At 42.0% G+C, this 23,226-nt stretch overlaps 1 protein-coding gene across 1 annotated transcript; it reads right to left on the reverse strand.

Annotated features, from left to right (window-relative positions):
- Positions 1 to 1,861: 1,861 nt before the first annotated feature.
- LOC139420695 (serine/threonine-protein kinase H1-like) lies at positions 1,862 to 23,186 on the reverse strand. The gene is made up of 5 exons (XM_071170917.1): positions 22,903 to 23,186; positions 22,539 to 22,638; positions 22,014 to 22,349; positions 21,588 to 21,857; positions 1,862 to 2,654 (listed from the first exon to the last, which is right to left on the reverse strand). Exons 1-5 carry the CDS (start codon positions 23,184 to 23,186, stop codon positions 2,202 to 2,204), a joined length of 1,443 nt encoding a protein of 480 aa, XP_071027018.1. The 3' UTR covers positions 1,862 to 2,201.
- Between the last annotated feature and the right edge of the window lie 40 nt (positions 23,187 to 23,226).

Here is a 23,226-nt window from a genome sequence, read left to right on the forward strand (position 1 = left end):
AAAAAAGTGCTGGGTGACCAGTTTGTTGCTGTTTAAATCCCAGATTTAAAGCCACACTCTGTCATAATTCCTGCTGTTCGAAGGTAATTTGAATTAATGACACACCAATTGCTTCTTCAAAGTGGCAAAGTGAGGTTATTGAAATGGGAGGTTGTGTCTTTAATGTTTGATATTATTTTCTGCCTGTCAGGTGCTGATGTAGTTCAGCTGACTGCAGTGGTGTCTGGGTCCAAACTTTGATTTTATTTTTGTTTTCCTCTCCGCAAAGCCTTTTCCTAGAACGTTTTGGATTTGTAAAGTTTTCTCTGTACTGCTCTGGTAACGACTCACCTCCATCCACGACCATTGAGAGTTCGCCCGCTTCCACAAAGACCTGGGAGGGATGACCTGGCTAATTGCGAGTTCTGCCCGCCCTGCTATACCCTCTGACCGCAGGCCCAGGCTCCGTTCCAAATGGCACCCTATTCCCTATATAGTGCACTACTTTTGGCCAGGCCCCCCTAGCACTATATAGAGAATAGGGTGTCATTTGGGACGTAGGCCTATTCTCAGTGTCTGGCTTGCCCTGGTGTGGCTGTAGACACCATGGAAGCTACAGGTCAGACGTATCAGGGAAAGTGTTTCACCAGACTCACAAGAATATACAGTACATTAGCTGTTTTGTCTTCACCGTCTGAGTGTGAATGAGGATTGTGGAGGGAGAAATCCTTGGGGATCATATGCGTACCGATAGTGTTCCTCTATACCATTACAGGGTGAGAAGCCAATCTACAAGAGTGCCATCACATCTCTTGTCAATCCAAAGTATAAATGATGGACGTGATTTAACCAACTCAAGAAGTCTACTCACTCTTAGGCCCTTGAGCCTGTGATGGGAAATATAATTCAACACCAAGGGACAATGGGAAGAACACACATTAGTGCCTCTCATCATTTCCATTAAGGATGCATTCATTCAGCCATGCCACAGGGTGCTCACCTTGTGGACAAATAATACAGATCATTATATATCATCAAAACATTAACTTGTTGGAGTAATATACAGTTTATTTCACCTTACGTCAAAATGAGAAAAAGGATGCAGACACTAAGAAAACAAACATGCAGGTGACAGGCAGATTAGATTTCATATTTATATTTACAACCATTCACTGGCGTAAAGAGGTGGTGTAGTGAGGCCTTTCCACACAAATAGGCTATATGTTACATCTGACTCCATCATTGAACCAGCATCAGTGATAAGGACCCATTGTCCTCTATAAGTTTTACTGTCTCCTCTCCTCTCCAAAGTGGAAACTAGCCAAGTAAGTCAGACAGCAAGTCTGAATCCCTCATGGCACCCTATTCCCTTTATAGTGCACTGGAACCATAGGGCTCTGGTCAAAAGTAGTGCACAATATAGGGAATAGAGTGCCATTAAGCACATACCCCAAGTCATCTTCAACTGAGAACATGAATCACCAAGATTAATACAAAACACAAAAAAATCATGAATATAATTTGTGATAATGCCAGATGAAATGGAGCAATTATTCTTCCCATCCTATTTGCATTTTGATGCACTTTCAAACTTTGATTTTATTTTTGTTTTCCTCTCCGCATAGCCTTTTCCTAGAACGTTTTGGATTTGAAATAAAGTTTTCAGGTACTCAATTTAAATATTGATGATAGTTTATTACACTATTACAGAGCTGGGTGTTTCAAGAGGTAGCGTACCCCTGCCTGTCAAGCCTCATCTCGCAGAGTTTCACTCATACCTATTTACTTAACCCTTTACTTTCCTGAAAGAAAATAGGGCCTGTACTAGAGTTTCAGTTATACGACACCTTAAAAATTATCTGATGTTTTGCCTATTCTTTAAGGCAAAGTCTGATCATCTCTGCTGGGGTTGGAGATGGTACTGTCTTAGGAAAAGCCTCAGTCTGTGTGGCGTGTTTGTGAGCAACCAAGTGTTGAGGTAGCCTGAGCGGGATCAGAGTGTATAGCTGAGCATGGGTCTGTAACTAAGACAGAGTGGCAGCAACAGAACAGGCTAAAGCTTTCAGCCTGATCCACAGACACCACTGGTCAAAAGTAATGCACTAAATAGGGGATAGGGTGCCATTTGGGAGACACACCGATGTCTGCAGCAGTAAGACAGCAGACTTAGCCTGAACAGCTGTTGTGCTGCTGATGTTAGCCTGACTGTGACTGGGTTTTTGTCAGGGCGACCCTGGCTGGGTGGTGGTGGTGGAGCCCGCTGGCTGAACCTGCTCAGGGGGCTTGTTGGGCTGGGAGGTGGGTCTTAGAGACTGGGTCGTAGTCTGGTTCCCTGGCTGTCGTCTCTGGTTCTGGGTGGTGGGTCTCTGGGTTTGTTTCTTCTCCAGCCGATCTTTCTCCCACTGGTGTTTAGATCGACTGTGGCTGGCCCCGGACCCTGTGCTGCTGGGGCATCGGGAGGATGACGAGGAGGAGGGTACGGATGCCCGAGATGCCCGCCGCCGGAGGTTCTGGGAGATGGAGCGATGCAGGTTGGTCATGGATGAGGAGCTTGCTGACATGGTGACCACCCAGGGGTGGTGGAGGGCCTGGATGGCGGTGAGGCGAGATGAAGGGTCCACCCCTAGGAGGCGCTCAATGAAGTCCTTAGCCAGGTTGGAAACAGAGGGCCAGGGCTATGATGGGAAGGGGAGAGGAGAGAAACAATCATTCACACTATGTATACAGTAATACGACTTACAATACAGACTTAGACCTGTTATAAAGACTAGAAATTAAAGGTCAACTTTCATAATAACAGCTATCTGTCCTAGTAGGACTTACCTCAACTAATTTACTTTAGACTCCACTGCTCACATACATTGATGTAGTTCTGTCCTTGAGCTGTTCATGTCTTTTACTGTTCTGTATTATGTCATGTTTTATGTTTTGTGTGGACCCCAGGAAGAGTAGCTGCTGCTTTCGCAACAGCTAATGGGGATCCTAATAAAATACCAGATGGTCTATACTGCAGATTATACTGCATTTCTAAAATAGCAGAGTCCATTCTCACTATTCCCTAGATACCCTTCAAGTGTAACAGCCCCTTGATTCAGTGAATCTAGTTTCTAAATACTTGATTGGACGACGACAGGACGTATTCAAAGTCCCGTTCAATCAAAATTGACACCAACTTCCAGGTATACATCCCATACTGCACCTTATTCCCTTTATAGTGTACTACATATTGGACACACAGAACATGATTAGATTAAATAGGTCTCTACGAGTGTGTTCCCTGACCTCTGCTGTCCAACAGTCAGGATGAGAAATACAAAAGCACAGCTAAACGTCACTGGGTAAATGGACCGGTCTTGGCTGAATTACTTTGAAACCTGAATATGACAAAACTGGATTTAGGTCTATGTGGGAATGGGTCCTAGGATAATTATTTTATTTACACTAGCTTCACAAAACAACCCTGCTTCACACCACATCTATGGGGTCTTTCAGTTCATTGTTAATTCAAATATCAAATTATCCCCCTTTGTAATGATTAAAATGACACTCATGAGTAGATCGTCATCAACGTGCAGTGTCTTTTCAATAAAGAATATATAATCCGTTTAATAAATCAGAATCCTTTTGGCATTATGTCATAGAGACAATGATCCTCATAATCAAGTTGTTCTTAACAGTAACCCAAATTGTGCTAAAAAAGCCTGAAGTGCACTGTGACTTAGTGACCTTTGTGTCACCTCTCCACATTCACAGGTGCAGCTGGCAATAATGCAATTGTTTTGGTATTAGTGTAACGGCTGTTGGAAGGAGTAGAGGACCAAGGTGCAGCGTGGTACGTGTTCATCTTTATTATTTGAACTGAACACTGATTAACAAAAAAACAACGAAGAGCACGAAATAAACCGTTCTGTCTGGTGCAGACACACAAAACAGAAAATAACTACCCACACCACACAGGTGGGAAAAGGTTACCTAAGTATGGTTCTCAATTAGAGACAATGATTGAGAACCACACCCGGCCAAACACACAGAACGAGAAAACATAGAACCCACAACATAGAATGCCCACCCCAACTCACGCCCTGACCAAACCAAAATAGAGACATAAAAGGATCTCTAAGGTCAGGGCGTGACAATTAGAAAGTATAGCATAATTAGCATTGGCGTTGACAACAGTGACAGGTGAAATCAATATTAATAATACATATAGTACCAGTCAAAAGTTTGGACACACCTACTCATTCAAGGGTTCTTCTTTATTTTTACTATTTTCTACATTATAGAATAATAGCGAAGACATCAAAACAACGAAATAACACATATGGAATCATGTAGTAAGCAAAAAAGTGCTAAACAAATCAAAATATATTTTACATGTGAGATTCCTCAAAGTAGCCACCCTTTGCCTTGATGACAGCTTTGCACACTCTTGGCATTCTCTCAACCAGCTTCATGAGGTAGTCACCTGGAATGCATTTCACTTTTGTTAAAAGTTAATTTGTGGAATTTCTTTCCTTAATGCGTTTGAGCCAATCAGTTGTGTTGTGACATGGTAGGGGTGGTATACAGAAGATACCCCTATTTGGTAAAATACCAAGTATATATTATGGCAAGAACAGTTCAAATCAGCAAAGAGAAACGACATTCCATCATTACTTTAAGACATGAAGGTCAGTCAATACGGAACATTTCAAGAACTTTGAGCATTTCTTTAAGTCAATCGCAAAAAACATCAATCGCAAAAGCCACAGGAAAGGAAGACCCAGAGTTACCTCTACTGCAGAGGATAAGTTCATTAGAGTTACCAGCCTCAGAAATTGCAGCACAAATAAATGTTTCACAGAGTTCAAGTAACATACACATCTCAACATCAACTGTTCAGAGGAGACTGCGTGAATCAGTCCTTCATGGTCGAATTGCTGCAAAGGAGCCACTACTAAAAGGACACCAATAAGAAGAAGAGACTTACTTGGGCCAAGAAAACGAGCAATGGACATTAGACCGGTGGAAATCTGTCCCTTCGTCTGATGAGTCCCTATTTGAGATGTTTGGTTCCAACCGTTGTGTCTTTGTGAGACGCGGAGTAGGTGAACAGATGATCTCTGCATGTGTGATTCCCACCGTGAAGCATGGAGGAGGAGCTGTGATGGTGTAGGGGTGCTTTGCTTGTGACACTGTATGTGATTATTTTAGAACTCAAGGGACACTTAAACTTCTTCATGCAGCGCCTTGTGTCACGATCGCAGATTTTAGAGAAACAACAAATGTCCGGTACATATAAGTGTCTTATATCGGCTGAAAGCTTAAATTCTTGTTAATATAACTGCACTGTCCAATTTAAAACACCTTTTCCACCATGATAGGGTTGGTAAATTCACCTCTGAAGGTGAAATCTGTACTTACATTCTGAAATCTTGCTCTGATTTATCATCAAAATGGTCCCAGAGATAACATTAAGTGTAGTTTTGTTAGATAAAATCCTTTATCATATCAGAAAAAAGTCCATATAAGCATGCATGATCGATTTTGTATTTCCACTCGTTCAATTTGCAAAGAAAGGAATCTGTGAAAATCTAACCCTAAATGTTGTTTCAACCAGTCAAATCACGTTCGTATTTATTCCCCAGAGATCCTAGAAAGTAACCAGACTTCACTATATCATTAGGGGTGTAGTACATCCTATAGGACACCAAATTTGGTCAGAGAGCGAGACCTTCATGGCACGCCAATGACGTGGGAAGTATTCACTTGATTGACTGTAACTTTGTCAAATAAGCACCAATCGGGGTCAAACAAAGCTAGCTAGATAGCCAATGAACTGGGCTTTACGGGAGTATTCGGAAACCCCGTATTTGTTGCAAAATGTAGATGTGCGACTGCAAGACTTTTCCTTTTGGTCAAAATGATTAGAATATGGAGAGTTGTGAAGTTATGAAAACTGGGTGTTTTGCAAATGTTGAACTTATAATATGGCTACTAATACTGGAAAAGCTAAATAAAAGTTCATGTATTCTGATTTGACGATATTCTTGCAGAAAAATGAAATAGGGCGGCAGGTAGTCTAGTGGTTAGAGCGTTGGACAAGTAACCGAAAGGATGCTAGATCAAATCCCTGAGCTGACAAGGTAAAACATTTGTCGTTCTGCCCCTGAACAAGGCAGGTAACACACTGTTCCTAGGCCGTCATTGTAAATAAGAATTTGTTCTTAACTGACTTCCCTGGTTAAATAAATAAAACATGTCTTCTTCACGATTTGCCCAAATGTACCTGGGTGACTTCACACTAAATGTCATGTAGTTTGCTAATACTTAAAGTTATCCGTTGGCACACACACGGCTACCATCAGAATTACAACCAGAGTGATGGCTAGATGTGGGACCTTTCTGTTGCATTTCAAAGATGGTGGTAAAACATTTTTTTTAACATTTTTTTTTTCTTAGTATTTTCTTCTACCAGATCTATTGTGATATATTCTCCTACATTTCCACAAACTTCAAAGTGTTTCCTTTCAAATGGTACCAAGAATATGCATATACTTGCTTCAGGGCCTGAGCTACAGGCAGTTAGATTTGAGTATGTCATTTTTGGCGAAAATTGAAAAAAAGGGGGCTATCCGTAATTAACCAGCATGGCTACCACAGCATTTTGCAGCGATACGCCATCCCATCTGGTTTGCGCTTAGTGGGACAATAATTTGTTTTTCAACAGGACAATAATCCGACACACCTCCAGGCTGTGTAAGAGCTATTTGACCAAGAAGGAGAGTGATGGAGTGCTGCATCAGATGACCTGGCCTCCACAATCACCCAACCTCAACCGAATTGAGATAGTTTGGGATGAGTTGGACCGCAGAGTGAAGGAAAAGCAGCCAACAAGTGCTCAGCATTTGTGTGAACTTCCTCAAGACTGTTGGAAAAGCATTCCAGGTGAAGTTGGTTGATATAATGTCAAGAGTGTGCAAAGATGTCATCAAGGCAAAGGGTGGCTACTTTGAAGAATCTCAAATATAAAATATATTTTGATTTGTTCAACACTTTTTTGGTTACTACATGATTCCATATGTGTTATTTCATAGTTTTGATGTCTTCACTATTACTCTACAATGTAGAAAATAGTCAAAATAAAGAACAACCCTTGAATGAGTAGGTGTGTCGAAACGGTTGACTGGTACTGTATATTGATTATAATACTTTAATACCATAATAGCTCAAGAACAAAATCTACCAAATCTACCTGTTGCCTAAACAACCAAGACTCAAACTCATCAATGTCATTCAACAAGGAAAATAATGTCATAAACCCCAAAATAATGACTAATTTCCTTCACACTAAGCTCTCTCTATAAATACTTTTGAGGCTTTGATTATTTGAAATAGTGTAATCATTTGTTACCTCAGGCTAAGTGCCATTTACTTGTATTATTACTGTCAATGCACAATGCAATGCATGATACGCTTTTCTCACTTTACTGCTAAGTAGAGCATGATACCTTCAATTAAAATATATCAAACATCTCACTTTAAAATGTTATTCTGTACAATAAGGGCCACAACAACAACCCAAGGAAAACAGTGGATGAATTAATGTTTCTCTCTTATTCTTAATTCAACCTCGCAAAAGCAGATAAACCTCGCTCTTCGGGGAAGGTCTCGCTCCTCTCTATTTTAGTCCAGAAATGCATTTCTCCTTTTGTGTCTCTCACCCAGTAATGACAATTAATCAACCATGAAATTGACAATTGCAAAACTGTTGCCAGGGAGATGAATTTAAAGAGAAGCAGGTCTCACTCATAGACACAGTGTACTACACTAGAGAGAGCTGAGAGAGATGAAGAGAAAGAGGGAGAAGTCAACTGTCTGTCTGTAACTGAGCAGAAAGTACTGCACACAAAGCACCATAAACATGCTCCTCACAGACTCCCTTCATTGTGTTATTTCACACCTGAGAGAAGCAGTTTTTGATTGAGCTCCCACACCACATGCCGGTGTTTGTCTGTCCTTCAGAATCATAATTTTCTGACTGATGATTGCTTACAGTGCCTTCAGAAAGCATTCATACCCCTTAACTTATTACACATTTTGCTGTGTTACAGCCTGAATTTAAAATTGATTAAATTGATTTCTCTCTTACTCATCTACACATAATACCCCATAATGACAAAATGAAAACAGGTTTTTATACATTGTTGCACATTTATTGAAAATGAAACACAGAAATATCTAATTTACATAAGTATTCACACCCCCGAGTCAATACTTTGTAGAAGCACCTTTGGCAACGATAACAGCTGTGAGTGTTTCTGGTTATGTCTCTAAGAGCTTTCCACAACTGGATAGTGCAACATTTAGCAATTTATTATTTTCAAAATACTTCAAGCTCTGTCATATTCGTTGTTGATAATTGCTAGACAACCATTTTCAGGTAGATTTAAGGCAAAACTTTAACTCATTCACTGTCTTCTTGGTAAGCAAATCCAGTGTAGATTTGGCCTTGTGTGAAATGCGAAATAATCTTGCAGTGTCTGGTGGAAATCAGACTGAACCAGGTTTTCCTCTAAGATTTTGCCTGTGCTTAACTCCATTCTGTTTGTTTTTTTATACTGAAAAACTCCCCAGTCCTTAGCGACTACAAGCATACAGTGGCTTGCGTAAGTATTCATCCACCTTCGCATTTTTCATATTTTGTTGCCTTACAACCTGGAATTAAAATAGTTTTTTGGGGGGTTGTATCATTTTATTTACACAACATGCCTACCACTTTGAAGGTGCTAAATAATTTGTTGGTGAAACAAAAAATAAACAAGCCAAAAAAACAGAACTTGAGCGTGCATAACTATTCACCCCCCCAAAGTCAATACATTGTCGAGCCACCTTTTGCAGCAATTACAGCTGCAAGTCTCTTGCATGTCTCTATAAGCTTGACACATCTAGCCACTGGGATGTTTGCCCATTATTCAAGGCAAAACTGCTCCAGCTCCTTCCAAGTTGGATGGGTTCCGTTGCTGTACAGCAATCTTTAAGTCATACCACATATTCTCAAATGGACTGAGGTCTGGGCTTTGACTAGGCCATTCTAAGACATGTACATGTTTCCCCTTAAACCCCTCAAGTGTTGCTTTAGCAGTATGCTTAGGGTCATTGTCCTGCTGGATGGTGAACATCCGTCCCAGTCTAAACAGGTTTCCTTGAAGAATTTCCCTGTATTTAGTGCCATCCATCATTCCTTCAATTCTGACCAGTTTCCCAGTCCCTGCCAATGAAAAACATTCCCACTGCATGATGCTGCCACCACAATGCTTCACTGTGGGGATGGTGTTCTCGGGGTGATGACAGGTGTTGGACTTGTGCCAAAAAGCTTAATTTTAGTCTCATCTGACCAGATGACCTTCTTCCATATGTTTGGGGAGTCTTACCCATGCCTTTCGGCGAACACCAAATGTGTTTGTTTATTTTTTTCTTTAAGCATGGCTTTTTTTCTGGCCACTCTTCCATAAAGCCCAGCTCTGTGGAGTGTACGGCTTAAAGTGGACAGATACTCCAATCTCCACTGTGGAGCTTTGCAGCTCCTTCAGGGTTATCTTTGGTCCCTTTGTTGCCTCTCTGATTAATGCCCTCCTTGCCTGGTCCGTGAGTTTTGGTGGGCGGCCCTGTCTTGGCAGGTTTGTTCTGGTGCCATATTCTTTCCATTTTTAAATAATGGATTTAATGGTGCTCCATGGGATGTTCAAAGTTTCAGGTATTTTTTTATAACCCAACCCTGATCTGTACTTTTCCACAACTTTGTCCCTAACCTGTTTGGAGAGCTCCTTGGTCTTCATGGTGCCGCTTGCTTGTTGGTGCGCCTTGCTTAGTGGCGTTGCAGAATTTGGGGCCTTTCAGAACAGGTGTATATGTACTGAGATCATGTGACAGACCATGTGACACTTAGATTGCACCCATTTAGACTTTTTAAAACTAATTTTGTGACTTCTGAAGGTAATTGGTTGCACCAGATCTTGTTTAGGGGGTGAATACATATGCAAGGACCACTTTTCCGTTTTTTTTTATTGTTTATAATTTTTTGAAACATGTTATTTTTTTTCTTTTAATTTCACCAATTTGGACTATTTTGTGTATGTCCATTACATGAAATCCAAATAAAAATCAATTTAAATTACAGGTTGTTATGCAGCAAAATAGGAAAAACACCACGGCGATGAATACTTTTGCAAGGCACTGTACTTGTACCGGAGTGCCAAGTCTAGGACCAAAAGGCTCCTCAACAGCTGCTACCCCCAAGCCATAAGACTGCTGAACAATTCGCCACCGGGCAATTTACATTGACCCCCCTCCCTTTTGTACACTGCTGCTACTCGCTGGTTGTTTGTTACCTATGCATAGTCACTTCGACCCCACCTACATGTACAGATTACCTCAACTAGCCTGTACCCTCGTACACTGACTCGGTACCGGTGCCCCCTGTATATAGCCTCGTTATTGTTAGTCTTATTGTGTTACTTTTTAATATTACTTTTTATCTTAGTCTACTTGGTAAATATGTTATTCTTCTTGAACTGCACTGTTGGTTAAGGGCTTGTAAGTAAGCATTTCACAGTAAAGTCTACACTTGTTGTATTCGGCGCATATAAATAAAGTTTGGTTTGATTTGATAACATGATGCAGCCACCATGATGCTTGAAAATATGGAGAGTGGTACTCAGTAATGTTGTATTGTTTTTTTCCCAAACATAACACTTTGTATTCAGGACAAAGAGTTAATTGCCTTGCCACATTTTTTGCAGTATTACTTTCGTGCCTTGTTGCAAAAAGGATGGATGTTTTGGAATATTTTATATTCTGTACAAACTTCCTTCTTTTCACTCTGTCAATTAGGTTAGTATTGTGGAATAACTACAATGTTGTTGATCCATCACAGCCATTAAACTCTGTTACTGTTTTAAAGTCACCATTAGCCTCATGGTGAAATTACTGAGTGGTTTCCTTCCTCTCCGGCAACTGACGCCTGCATCTTTGTAGTGACTGGGTGCATTGATACACCATCCAATTTAATAATTTTGCCATTATTATTCAATATCTGCTTCTTTTTTTAACCATCTATCTTCTTTGCAAGACATTGGAAAAACCTCCCTGGTCGTTGTTGTTTAATGTGTGTTATAAATTCACTGCTCTACTGAGGGACCTTACAGATAATTGTGTTCTTATTTTTATTTTTTAATTCACCTTTATTTAACCGGGTAGGCCAGTTGAGAACAGGTTCTCATTTACAACTGCGACCTGGCCAAGATAAAGCAAAGCAGTGCGACAAAAACAATGACATAGAGTTACACATGGGATAAACAAACGTACAGTCAATAACACAATAGACAAATCTGTATACAGTGTGTGCAAATGAAGTAAGGGGGTAAGGCAATAAATAGGCCATAGTAGCGAAGTAATTACAATTGAGCAATTTACACTGGAGTGATTTGTGCAGATGAGGATGTGCAAGTAGGAATACTGGTGTGCAAAAGAGCAGAAAAACAAAAACAAATATGGGGATGAGGTAGGTAGTTGGTTGGATGGGCTATTTACATATGGGCTGTGTACAGCTGCAGCGATCGATAAGCTGCTCTGACAGCTGACACTTAAAGTTAGTGAGGGAGATATAAGTCTCCAGCTTCAGTGATATTTGCAATTTGTTCCAGTCATTGGCTGCAGAGAACTGAAAGGAAAGGCGGCCAAAGTAGGCGTTGGCTTTGGGGATGACCAGTGAAATATACCTGCTGGAGCGCGTGCTACGGGTGGGTATTGCTATGGTGACCAGTGAGCTGAGATAAGGCGGAGCGATACCTAGCAAAGACTTATAGATGACCTGGAGCCAGTTGGTACGAATACGTAGCGAGGACCAGCCAACGAGAGCATACAGGTCGCAGTGGTGGGTAGTATATGGGGCTTTGGTGACAAAACGAGTGGCACTGTGATAGATTGCATCTAATTTGCTGAGTAGAGTGTTGAAGGAAAATTTGTAAATGACATCGCCGAAGTCAAGGATCGGTAGGTTTGTCAGTTTTACAAGGGTAGGTTTGGCGGCATGAGTAAAGGAGGCTTTGTTGCGAAATAGGAAGCCGATTCTAGATTTAACTTTGGATTGGAGATGCTTAATGTGAGTCTGGAAGGTGAGTTTACAGTCTAGCCAGACACCTAGGTATTTATAGTTGTCCACATATTCTAAGTCAGAAGTCCAGAGTAGTGATGCTAGTTGGGCTGGCGGGGGCGGGCAGCAATCGGTTGAAGAGCATGAATTTCGTTTTACTAGCATTTAAGAGCAGTTGGAGGCCACGGAAGGAGAGTTGTATGGCATTGAAGCTTGTTTGGAGGTTTGTTAACACAGTGTCCAAAGAAGGGCCAGAAGTATACAGAATGGTGTCGTCGGCGTAGAGGTGGATCAAATAATCACCCGCAGCAAGAGTGACATCATTGATATATACAGAGAAAAGAGTCTGCCCGAGAATTTAACCCTGTGCCACCCCCATAGAGACTGCCAGAGGTCCGGACAACAGGCCCTCTGATTTGAAACACTGAACTCTATCTGAGAAGTAGTTAGTGAACCAGGCGATGCAGTCATTAGAGAAACCAAGGCATTTGAGTCTGCCGATAATAATATGGTGATTGACACAGTCAAAAGCCCTGGCCAGGTCGATGAAGACGGCTGCACAGTACTGTCTTTTATCGATGGCGGTTATGATATCGTTTAGGACCTTGAGTGTGGCTGAGGTGCACCCGTGACCAGCTCGGAAACGAAATTGCATAGCAGAGAATGGGTGGGATTCGAAATGGTCGGTGATCTGTTTGTTCACTTGGCTTTCCGAAGACTTTAGAAAGGCAGGGCAGGATGAATATAGGTCTGTAACAGTTTGGGTCTAGAGTGTCCCCTCCTTTGAAGAGCGGGATGACCGCGACTGCTTTCCAATCTTTAGGAATCTCAGACGATACGAAAGAGAGGTTGTCTAGTAATAGGGGTTGCAACAATGGCGGCGGATAATTTTAGGTAGAGAGGGTCCAGATTGTCTACCTAAGCTGATTTGTAGGGATCCAGATTTTGCAGCTCTTTCAGAACATCAGCTGTCTGGATATAATGGAATGGTATCAAACACATGAAAACCAAACAAAATGTGTTTGATACCAGTGGTGTGAAGTACTTAAGTAGAAATACTTGAAAGTACTGCTTAAGTAGTTTTTGGGGGTATCTGTACTTTACTTTTTATATTTTTGACAACTTTTACTTTTACTTCAATACATTCCTAAAGAATATTATGTACTTTTTCCTCCATACATTTTCCCTGACACCCAAAAGTACATTTTGACTGCTTAGCAGGACAGGAAAATGTTCTAATTCACACACTTATCAAGAGAACATCCCTGGTCATCCCGACTGCCTCTAATCTGGCGGACACACTAAACACATGCTTTGTTTGTCAATGATGCCTGAGTGTTGTTTGCTTAATATAAGGAATTTGAAATTATTTATAGTTTTAAGTATATTTTAGCAATAACATTTACTTTTGATACTTAAGCATAAAAAACAAATACTTTAAGACTTTTAATAAGAGTAGGATTTTCCTGGGTGACTTTCACTTTTGAGTCATTTTCTATTAAGATATCTTTACTTTTACTCAAGTACGACAGTTTTTCACAACTATTTGATACCAATCCATTTTTTTATTGAACCTTTATTTAACTAGGCAAGGGGCGGCAGGGTAGCCTAGTAGCCTAGTGGTTAGAGCATGACGAGCTGACAAGGTACAAAATCTGTCGTTCTGCCCCTGAACAGGCAGTTAACCCAATGTTCCTAGGCCGTCATTGAAAATAAGAATTTGTTCTTAACTGACTTGCCTAGTAAAATAAAGGTAAAATAAAAAAATAAAAATAAAAAGTCAATTAAGAACAAATTGTTATTTACAATGACGGCCTGCCCCGGCCAAACCCTAACCTGACGACGCTGGGCCAATTGTGCACCGCCCTATGGGACTCCCAATCACGGCTGTCCTTATGAACCGTCCTCCCCCCAGCAGCCTCCACTACAATAATATGAAGGATCTTCATACTTTCCCCAAGTATTCTTCTATATCAATACACTGAAGAAGAGGGAAGAGTTGTGGCAACTCTGTCTGTGGTAGTGCACCAACGACCTGAAATACAAGTATATTTTCTTGTTTTATTTTGTAAAATTTTCCCATAAAAAAACTGTGGCTTTATTAGGTTTGGTGGAAAGGGACAAGAGCCTGAACCATATATCATTGCTGAGGAGAAAGTCAGATTAGGAGAGAAAGGGAAAGGTATTGGGCAGAGGAAGAAGGAGAATAACACTACGTCCCAAATGGCACCCTATTCCCTGCCTACATCGCTCACTACTAATAGGGCCATGGTCAGAAGTAGTGCACTATGTAGGGAATAGAGTGCCATTTGGGGATGTAACCTTAGAAGAGAAAACACTACAGGGCCTGGTTTATTGAGCAACATGCCGTTAGCTGTTAGAGAGACAGGAAGATGTGAGGCGTCAGTGAGTCGCTTCGCTCCGGCTCTTTTAGCGCCAGGATCCATCCTCACCTGACAAACATATAATTACAACAAATAAAGAAAACGCTAGAGGCTAGGATAACAGCTCTAATGTGATTGTGTGGATAATGCACTCTGAATAATGTAAAACTGCACGCAAGCCTCTCAGACAGTCACTGCTAAAGATTTATTAGCTGCTGTTATGGGAAGTGGAACCCAAGCAGGGATTTTCCATAGCAACAAAGACAACCTTATATAACATTAGTACATACAGTATATACCACTATAATAGCACAGCTATTAAGGCCAATGGAAGAATGTAGCCAGGTGTTTTAAATCAAACAAATAACTGGCCTGCATGTATATTGTAATACCAAACATAAATGACCATTCAAAGTCTAAATATCAAATCCAGGTGGTAAACAAATGTAAATGTCATGACTCAAGTGGAATATGAAGAGGAGATTGTTTTTCCATATGGACTGCTGAGTTCATTCACAGTCCCCTCACTAGGTGGCAGACTGGGCTAACTATTAGAATCATGCATAGCTCTTGCTGCTAAATCTACCATGCAGATGCTTAGGTCAATATTGTGTGGCTTTTGTAATTTGTTGTTCAAATGCAGAAAAATCACCATGCTAAGGCAAGTTCACAATGAACTCATGCTTGCAGTGAACAGGTTGAGCGATAAGGCTCAAATAGCCCAGAGGCAACTTCCTCCCCACCCTCTATCCCCCATCCCCCATCCCTCCTCCTTCACCTCTACAGTTCAGGGTTTCTACCACACAGCCTGAAGCCAGGGTTGTGACACCTGTGATGCTGTACTGCAGTGGGGGAAGGAGAAGTGGTGTGTGTGTGTGTGTGCATGCGTGGCGTCATGCCCATAGGGGGCACGTGCCCCTCAGATTTGTCCCGTTAAAACATTTTTGTTACATTTTTGTTGTTGTTGTTTCTCTGTAATACTACTAGCCACCTAGCACTTTTATAAAGTTGTCTTCAGCCCAGATAGGTTCCCAATCTCCTAACCTCATAACTAGCCACCAAGAAGCCATTTTAGCCTATCAATCAAGCTAGAGTAGCTCGCTTGTCTAACTATGTTAGCTGGCATGCCTGCTGGCAAGGTTGGTAGAAAAGCAAGCAATTACTAAATGTACTGAACAACACTCACATTCCTTTCAATCCTTTACCCAGATTTAGCAGAGATGCAGAGAAGCATATTTAGTTTGGTTAAAAAAAAACACCAGTCAAAAGGATACAGACAGCTCCTATAGAATGTTAGCTCAAAATTATTCACAAGTCACTGCAACTAAATAGAAAAAGGTACCGGCACCCAAAATGAGGTCCGGCACATACAGTTCATTAAGAAATTATTCAGACGCCTTGACTTTTTCCACATTTTGTTACATTACAGCCTTATTCTAAAATGGATTAAATAAAAAAAAATGTCTCATCAGTCTACACACAATAGCCCATAACGACAAAGCGAAAACAGAATTTCTAGCAAATGCATTAGAAATAAATAAAAAAACACCTTATTTATATAAGTATTCAGACCCTTTGCTATGAGGCTCAAAATGTAGCTCAGGTGCATCCTGTTGCCATTGATCATCCTTGAGATGTTTCTTCAACTGTCCACCTGTGGTAAATTCAATTGATTGGACATTTCGAAAGGCACACACCTGTCTATATAAGGTCCCACAGTTGACAGTGCATGTCAGAGCAAAAACCAAGCCATGAGGTCAAAGGAATTTTCCGTAGAGCTCCGAGACAGGACTGTGTCAAGGCACATATCTGGGGAAGGGTACCAAAACAATTCTGCAGCATTGAAGGTCCCCAAGAACACAGTGTCCTCCATCATTCTTAAATGGAAGAAGTTTGGATGACACCTGGGCTATCATTCCTCCTCCATTTCCTCCCCCACTCTTTTGCTCTCCTCTCCGTCGCTCTCCTTCTCTCTCTCCGTCTTTCTCTCGCTCTGTCTCTCTCCCATTCTCTTTCTCGCTCTGTCTCCATTTATCTCTCTTTCACTGTCTCCCTCTCTATCTTCCTATCTCTCTCCATCTCTGGCTGGCTCCTCACAATTTACTGTACTGTAGGGCTCCTTTAACGCTTTGAGGGGAGTATGTGAGCCAAAGCTTTATGGCCTAACTGTATGCGCCAAATATTCGCCAATGGCCAAATGCTTTTTGGGAACATGGACAGAAAAAGTTAATGGCGATCCACTCTGGCAAAAAGGACAATGTCGAAGTTGAATTCAATGAGAGAAAAGGAGAGTTTAAAATAAAGAGAAAGGAGGGCCATAAAAGTAATGTTTGGGAGTGATTTTGTGAAGTGGTAAAAGTGTGCAGTGTGATTATTGTGAGGCGCTACACACATTCGAGAGTTACAAGACGGGGGACTTCAAATATGGCAAGTCAAGGGAACTATAGCCTACTGTTTAGATGGGTTAAATTGATAAAAGCCTAACTGAAATCTGGACACTGCGTGTAGGTCTACAACCTCTCACATGACCAATATAATACAAACTCCTGCAGAATTAAGCATATCTTGCAGTAAAATGATACACCAAATGTACATTTTGACTCGGGAACAGGAGTGGAGAAATATGATTTTTTTCTTTCAGCATCTTGAGAGAATGAATGCGTAGTTAGGGACTGTCTGTAAAGGCGCTATCTCTATCAGATTCATAAAAGCTGATAGTATTTCAACAATATAAAATATTTGTATTTATTTTTTATTTAACCTATATTTAACTAGGCAAGTTAGTTAAGAACACATTCTTATTTACAATGATGGCCTACCCAGGGCAAACCCTCCCCTAACCCGGACGATGCTGGGCCAATTGTGCGCCGCCCTATGGGACTCCCGTTCACGGCCAGTTGTGATAGAGCCCTTGATCGAACCCGGGTCTGTAGTGACGACTTAGCTGACTGTGCCACTCAGGATCCCATAATATGCATCCAAGCAGTACTAAAATCTTATCAGAAACATGTTGGGTATTTTTCACTGCTTTTAATTTCCTTAAAACCGGCCAAACTGATATCATTTGAACATTTTGCACGAAAAATCTTTCACATTTTTTTTAAGTTATTGCATTTTCTCCCCGGCCCTTAAATGTCTGTTGCACGAGAGAAGCAGAGATGAAAGAGAACTTTACTGATGTCAACTATATTGAACAAAAATATAAATGCAATATGCAACAATTTCAAAGATTCTACTTAGTTACAGTTCATATAAGGAAATCAGTCAATTGAAATAAATTCATTAGGCCCATTCATCTATGGATTTCACATGACTGGGAATACAGATATGCATCTGTTGGTCACAGATACCTTAAAAAAAGTAGGGGCGTGGATCAGAAAACCAGTGAGTCACTGGGGTGACCACCATTTGCCTCATGCAGCGCGACACATCTCTTTTGCATAGAGTTGATCAGGCTGTTGATTGTGGCCTGTGGAATATTGTCCCACTTCTCTTCAAAAGCTGTATGAAGTTGCTGGATATTGGCGGAAACTGGTAAACACATGTCGATATAGAGCACACCAAACATGCTCAATTGGTGACATGTCTGGTAAGTATGCAAGCCTTTCAGGAATTGTTTACAGATCCTTGCGACATGGGGTCATTATCATGCTGAAACATGAGGTGATGGCGGCGGATGAATGGCATGACAGTGGTCCTCAAGATTTCATCACGGGTATCTCTGTGCATCCAAATTGCCATAGATAAAATAAAATTGTGTTTGTTGTCCGTAGCTTATGCCTGTCCATACCATAACCCCACCACCACCAGGGGGCACTCTGTTCACAATGTTAACATCAGCAAACAGCTCGCCCAATCGAGCCCATACACATGACATGGTCTGCGTTTGTGAGGCCGGTTGGACGTACTGCCAATTCTCTAAAACGACGTTGGAGGTGGCTTATGGTAGAGAAATTAACACAAAATGATCTGGAAACAGCTCTGGCGGACATTCCTGAAGTCCACATGCCAATTGCAAGCTCCTGTAAAAGTGAAACATCTGCGGCATTGTGTTTTGTGACAAAACTGCACATTTTGGAGTGGTCTTTTATTGTGTCCAACACAAGGTGCACCTGTGTAACAGCAAATTTTCTATCGGCCTATTTGCGAGTTACGGTCAGGTGGGGGCCTCAAATTTCCACATTATCACAGATGGGTTATTAGCTATTGCAGGCGTGTGGTTTAACAAACTGCTGACCTGCGCATCACTAGTATGCACGTCTGTTTGTGTGTGTGTGTGTGTTCATGGATCTACAGTGGCTTGCGAAAGTATTCACCCCCTTGGCATTTTTCCTATTTTGTTGCCTTACAACCTAGAATTAAAATTGATTTTTGGGGGTTTGTATCATTTGATTTACACAACATGCCTACCACTTTGAATATGTTAAATATTTTTGTTGGTGAAACAAGCAAGAAATAAGACAAAAAAAACAGAACTTGAGCGTGCATAACTATTCCCCCACCCCAAAGTCAATACTTTGTAGATCCACCTTTAGCAGCAATTACAGCTGCAAGTCTCTGGGTCATGTCTCTATAAGTATGGCACATCTAGCCACTGGGATTTTTGCCCATTATTCAAGGCAAAACTGCTCCACCTCCTTCAAGTTGGATGGGTTCCGCTGGTGTAGAGCAATCTTTAAGTCATACCACAGATTCTCAATTGGACTGAGGTCTTTGCATTGACTAGGCCATTCTAAGACATGTACATGTTTCCCCTTAAACCACTCAAGTGTTGCATTAGCAGTATGCTTAGGGTCATTGTCCTGCTGGAAGGTGAACATCCGTCCCCGTCTCAAATCTCTGGAAGACTGAAATAGGTTTCCCTCAAGATTTTCCCTGTATTTAGCTCATCCATCATTCCTTCAATTCTGACCAGTTTTCCAGTCCCTGCCGATGAAAAACATCTCCACAGCATGATGCTGCCACCGTCATGCTTCACTGTGTTGATGGTGTTCTCGGGGTGATGAAAGATGTTGGGTTTGTGCCAGACATAGTATTTTTCTTGATGGCCAAAAAACTACATTTTAGTCTCATCTGACCAGAGTATCTTCTTCCATATGTTTGGGGAGTCTCCCACATGCTTTTTGGCGAACACCAAACAGATTTGCTTATTTTTTTCTTTAAGCAATGGCTTTTTCTGGCCACTCTTCCGTAAAGCCCAGCTCTGTGGAGTGTATGGCTTAAAGTGGTCCTATGGACAGATACTCCAATCTCAACTGTGGATTTTTGCAGCTCCTTCAGGGTTATCCTTGGTCTCTTTGCCCTCCTTGCCTGGTCCATGAGTTTGTGGGCAGCACTCTCTTGGCAGGTTTGTTGTGGTGCCATATTCTTTCCATTTTTAATAATGGATTTAATGGTGCTCCGTGGGATGTTCAAAGTTTCTGATATGTTTTTATAACCCAACCCTGATCTGTACTTCTCCACAACTTTGTCCCTGACCTGTTTGGAGAGCTCCTTGGTCTTCATGGTGCCGCTCGCTTGGTGGTGCCCCTTGCTTAGTGGCATTGCAGACTCTGGGGCCTTTCAGAACAGGTGTATATATAATGAGATCAGATCATGTGACAGATCATGTGACACTTAAATAAAGTCCACCTGTGTGCAATCTAACTAATTATGTGACTTCTGAAGGTAATTGGTTGCACCAGATCTTATTTAGGGGCTTCATAGCAAAGGGGGTGAATACATATGCACGCACCCCTTTTCCGTTTAAAATGTTTTTTTTTTTTAAACAAGTCATTTTTTTTCATTTCATTTCACCAATTTGGACTATTTTGTGTGTGTTCACATTACATGAAATTCAAATACAAATCTATTTAAATTGCAGGTTGTGTACATTCAACACCTAGTCGCACACGCTTACTTCTTACATTTATGCACACATCAAATCAGGTTACAGACCACGTAGCTAGGTCTAAGACCCCTAGACATAAATAGTGCAGCAAAATCAGTAGACTAGTTATTCATTTCGTAACCGTTGCAGACAAGGTTATTATACAGCCAAAACACAAATATATTTTCTCAGTTTTAGATAAGAAATATTTCTATAAAGCCATAAATATGTGAAATATATATATATTTTTTGTAAATCCCACCCAGAGTTTCAGCCATATCCATTATTCCTTTGGTGGTCTGTCTGGTCAGTGTAGCTGCAGTAAACATTGGAATAATAGAGCAGACTGAAATGTCAAGCCGCTGCATACAACAGAATGGGGCCATGCTTTAAAGCCCACTGAATAATCCCAGGCTGGGGTGTAATCAGCGTGAAAGAACGGACCCAAACCTCCCCACAAACACACCACCACAGAGACTGAGCTTGTGTGTGTGTGTGTGTGTGTGTGTGTGTGTGTGTGTGTGAGAGAGAGAAAGAGAGAGCGCTCTAACAAAACTGTTAAAATATCCAGTTCAGTTACAGCACGGAGCAGAAAGGAGCAGAGAGGACATGAACGACAAGGCCCTATTTACCCTCTAAGCGTTTTCAAAGAGCTAAATCAAACATACGTGTCCATTCAAGTGTGTTACCATGCTGATCTGCTGAAGGGGATCAATGGAGAAAAACTTCACATGATGGTTCTGAGATGTTCAGTGAGACATTCAGTTCAGTGATTCAGACTATTAGAAATTATCTGGTGAAATAATGATGGGGATATGATGTGTGTAACTGTATGGTTATGTTTCCTTGTTGAGAGAAATTGTGTGAGAGTGTGTGACAGTGTGTGCGTGTGTGTCTTCTGCATGAGTGAAAGACTGTGTTTGAAAGTGTGTGATGCGTGGCAAGCAGTGGATGTAGAAGGACTTCACTCAGATCATTGTCCTGCTGTGCACGATGGGACAACATAGCCAAACAACCAAAAAGACAGATGGATCATTCAAAGCAAAAAAAAACATTTAAAGAAAGAAATCTAGGATTTGGATCTCACGGATGGTCAGTCCTTGCACCGATAACTCAGTCTATGAATTGAGAGTGGTTACATTGCTCCAGCCCTATCCCTCTGCTGTTTGAATCCCAGATTGCCCCTTTAAGAAACGCATGATGGAACTCAACAACAACTCACCTCTCCGTGGAAACTGTACCTTCCCTTGAGGATGGCTCTGTAGAGTCTGGGCCGGCTGTCGTCCTCGAAAGGCATGGAGCCACTGAGTAGGATGTAGGCTATGACCCCTAGGGCCCACATGTCCACCTGGCAGGAGTAGGGCAACCTCAAGACCACCTCTGGGGCCATGTACTCTGGTGTCCCACAAGTGGTCGTCATGGACCAGTCTCTTCTACCGCCACCTCCTCCATCCCCTCTTCCATCTCTTCCATCCCTTCTATCACAGCTTTCCTTACCATCCCTATTTGCTACCTTACCACCTGGAACTCCACCCAGACTTCCACCCCTTCCACTGCCTCTTCCAACTCCACTATCTCCACTTCCACTGCCCACTCCATCCCCACCTCCATCCTTACCCCCTCCAGGGTCCCTGTTCCCAAAGCTGGCCAGTCCAAAGTCAGTCACCAGCAGGCGTGAATCGGCTCCAGGGTGGTAGTACAACAGATTCTCAGGTTTCAGGTCCCTGTGTGTGATGCCCAGAGAATGAAGATACCCCACCGCGGCTAAAGTCATCTGCAGGGCTCTGGTGGCATCACGCTCAGTGAAGTGGCCCTTAGCGATGACACGGTCGAACAGCTCCCCGCCCGTGGCCAGTTCCAGAACCATGTAGACCCTCTGGGGCGACTGGAACACCTCCACCAGCTGTACCACATTGAGGTGGCTGACCCTGCGTAGCACCCCCAGCTCCGAGTCACACACCTCTCGCCCTTCCCTGGCCTCCACCTGCAACAGGTGTTGAATTTCATTTTAGAAAACGACACACAATCCTGATATTACTGCCTTTTTAATTTGTTGGTGTAATTGCCCTTACTAATGTTGCACACTTCCTTCTCCTTCTGTTTCTCCCCTCATGAACATTCGCTGTCCCCCTACCTCTTCCCTAGGTCTACTGGAAGAAATAAGTTTACAGACCTCCATCATCTTGATGGCGAAGGGTTGGCGGGTGGCTCTGTGCTCGACACGTACCACCCGGCTGAAGCTCCCCCTACCGATCAGGGCCTTGATATCATACCTGGACAGAGAGGGCAGGAGGGAGAAGAGAAAAGGGTGAGTGGGAAGTAGAATAGTGTTCTGTTTTACTGTATTCAACTCTAGTGAGGTGAGGTCTTCTATGGGAGATAAATATTAAATATCATAGAATATGGAGTCATCATCATCACCATCATTATCATCAACAACATTAGCAAATTAATTAGTCTAAGTACCTACAATGAATCGGCACTGATTTATATTGCTACTACTGTTCTTCAAACGTTAACGATTTTTATACAGTTACCTTGCTGTGACTCTGGGGTCAAACTTCGCCTTGTACTTGGCCACTTTGTTGTGCCTCTGCCCATCCTGGCCCGTCGGCAGTAGAACGCGTGACGGCGCCTGTGTACCCGTAACTCCACTGCTCTGAACAACACTCCAAAAGTATTTCTGCGTCCCTTTACACTTCTGTAGCTCATCGTCTAACTCTTTTCTTTTGTGACTGTAGCCCACTACCGACTTCACGAAGCTCACGTAACCGTTTTTAACCGAGCTTTCAGGCAGCACCTTGGTGCTTCCGCAGCCCATTACTAAAGCGCAACTAACGAAGGCATGAAGAGAAAAGGGG

Source organism: Oncorhynchus clarkii, chromosome 11 (assembly GCF_045791955.1).
Source record: "Oncorhynchus clarkii lewisi isolate Uvic-CL-2024 chromosome 11, UVic_Ocla_1.0, whole genome shotgun sequence".
Lineage (NCBI taxonomy): Eukaryota > Metazoa > Chordata > Actinopteri > Salmoniformes > Salmonidae > Oncorhynchus > Oncorhynchus clarkii.

Bases quoted from the DNA above. Each gene is read 5' to 3' on its own strand.
- LOC139420695 (XM_071170917.1), bottom strand. From the start codon at position 23,186: ATGGGCTGCGGAAGCACCAAGGTGCTGCCTGAAAGCTCGGTTAAAAAC. The intron at 21,858-22,013 runs GCCAGCTTTGGG...AGGGATGGTAAG, and splicing joins TGGTGACTGACTTTGGACTG to GAAAGCTGTGATAGAAGGGA. The intron at 2,655-21,587 runs GTGAGTTGTTGT...TTCCCATCATAG, and splicing joins GGTACAGTTTCCACGGAGAG to CCCTGGCCCTCTGTTTCCAA.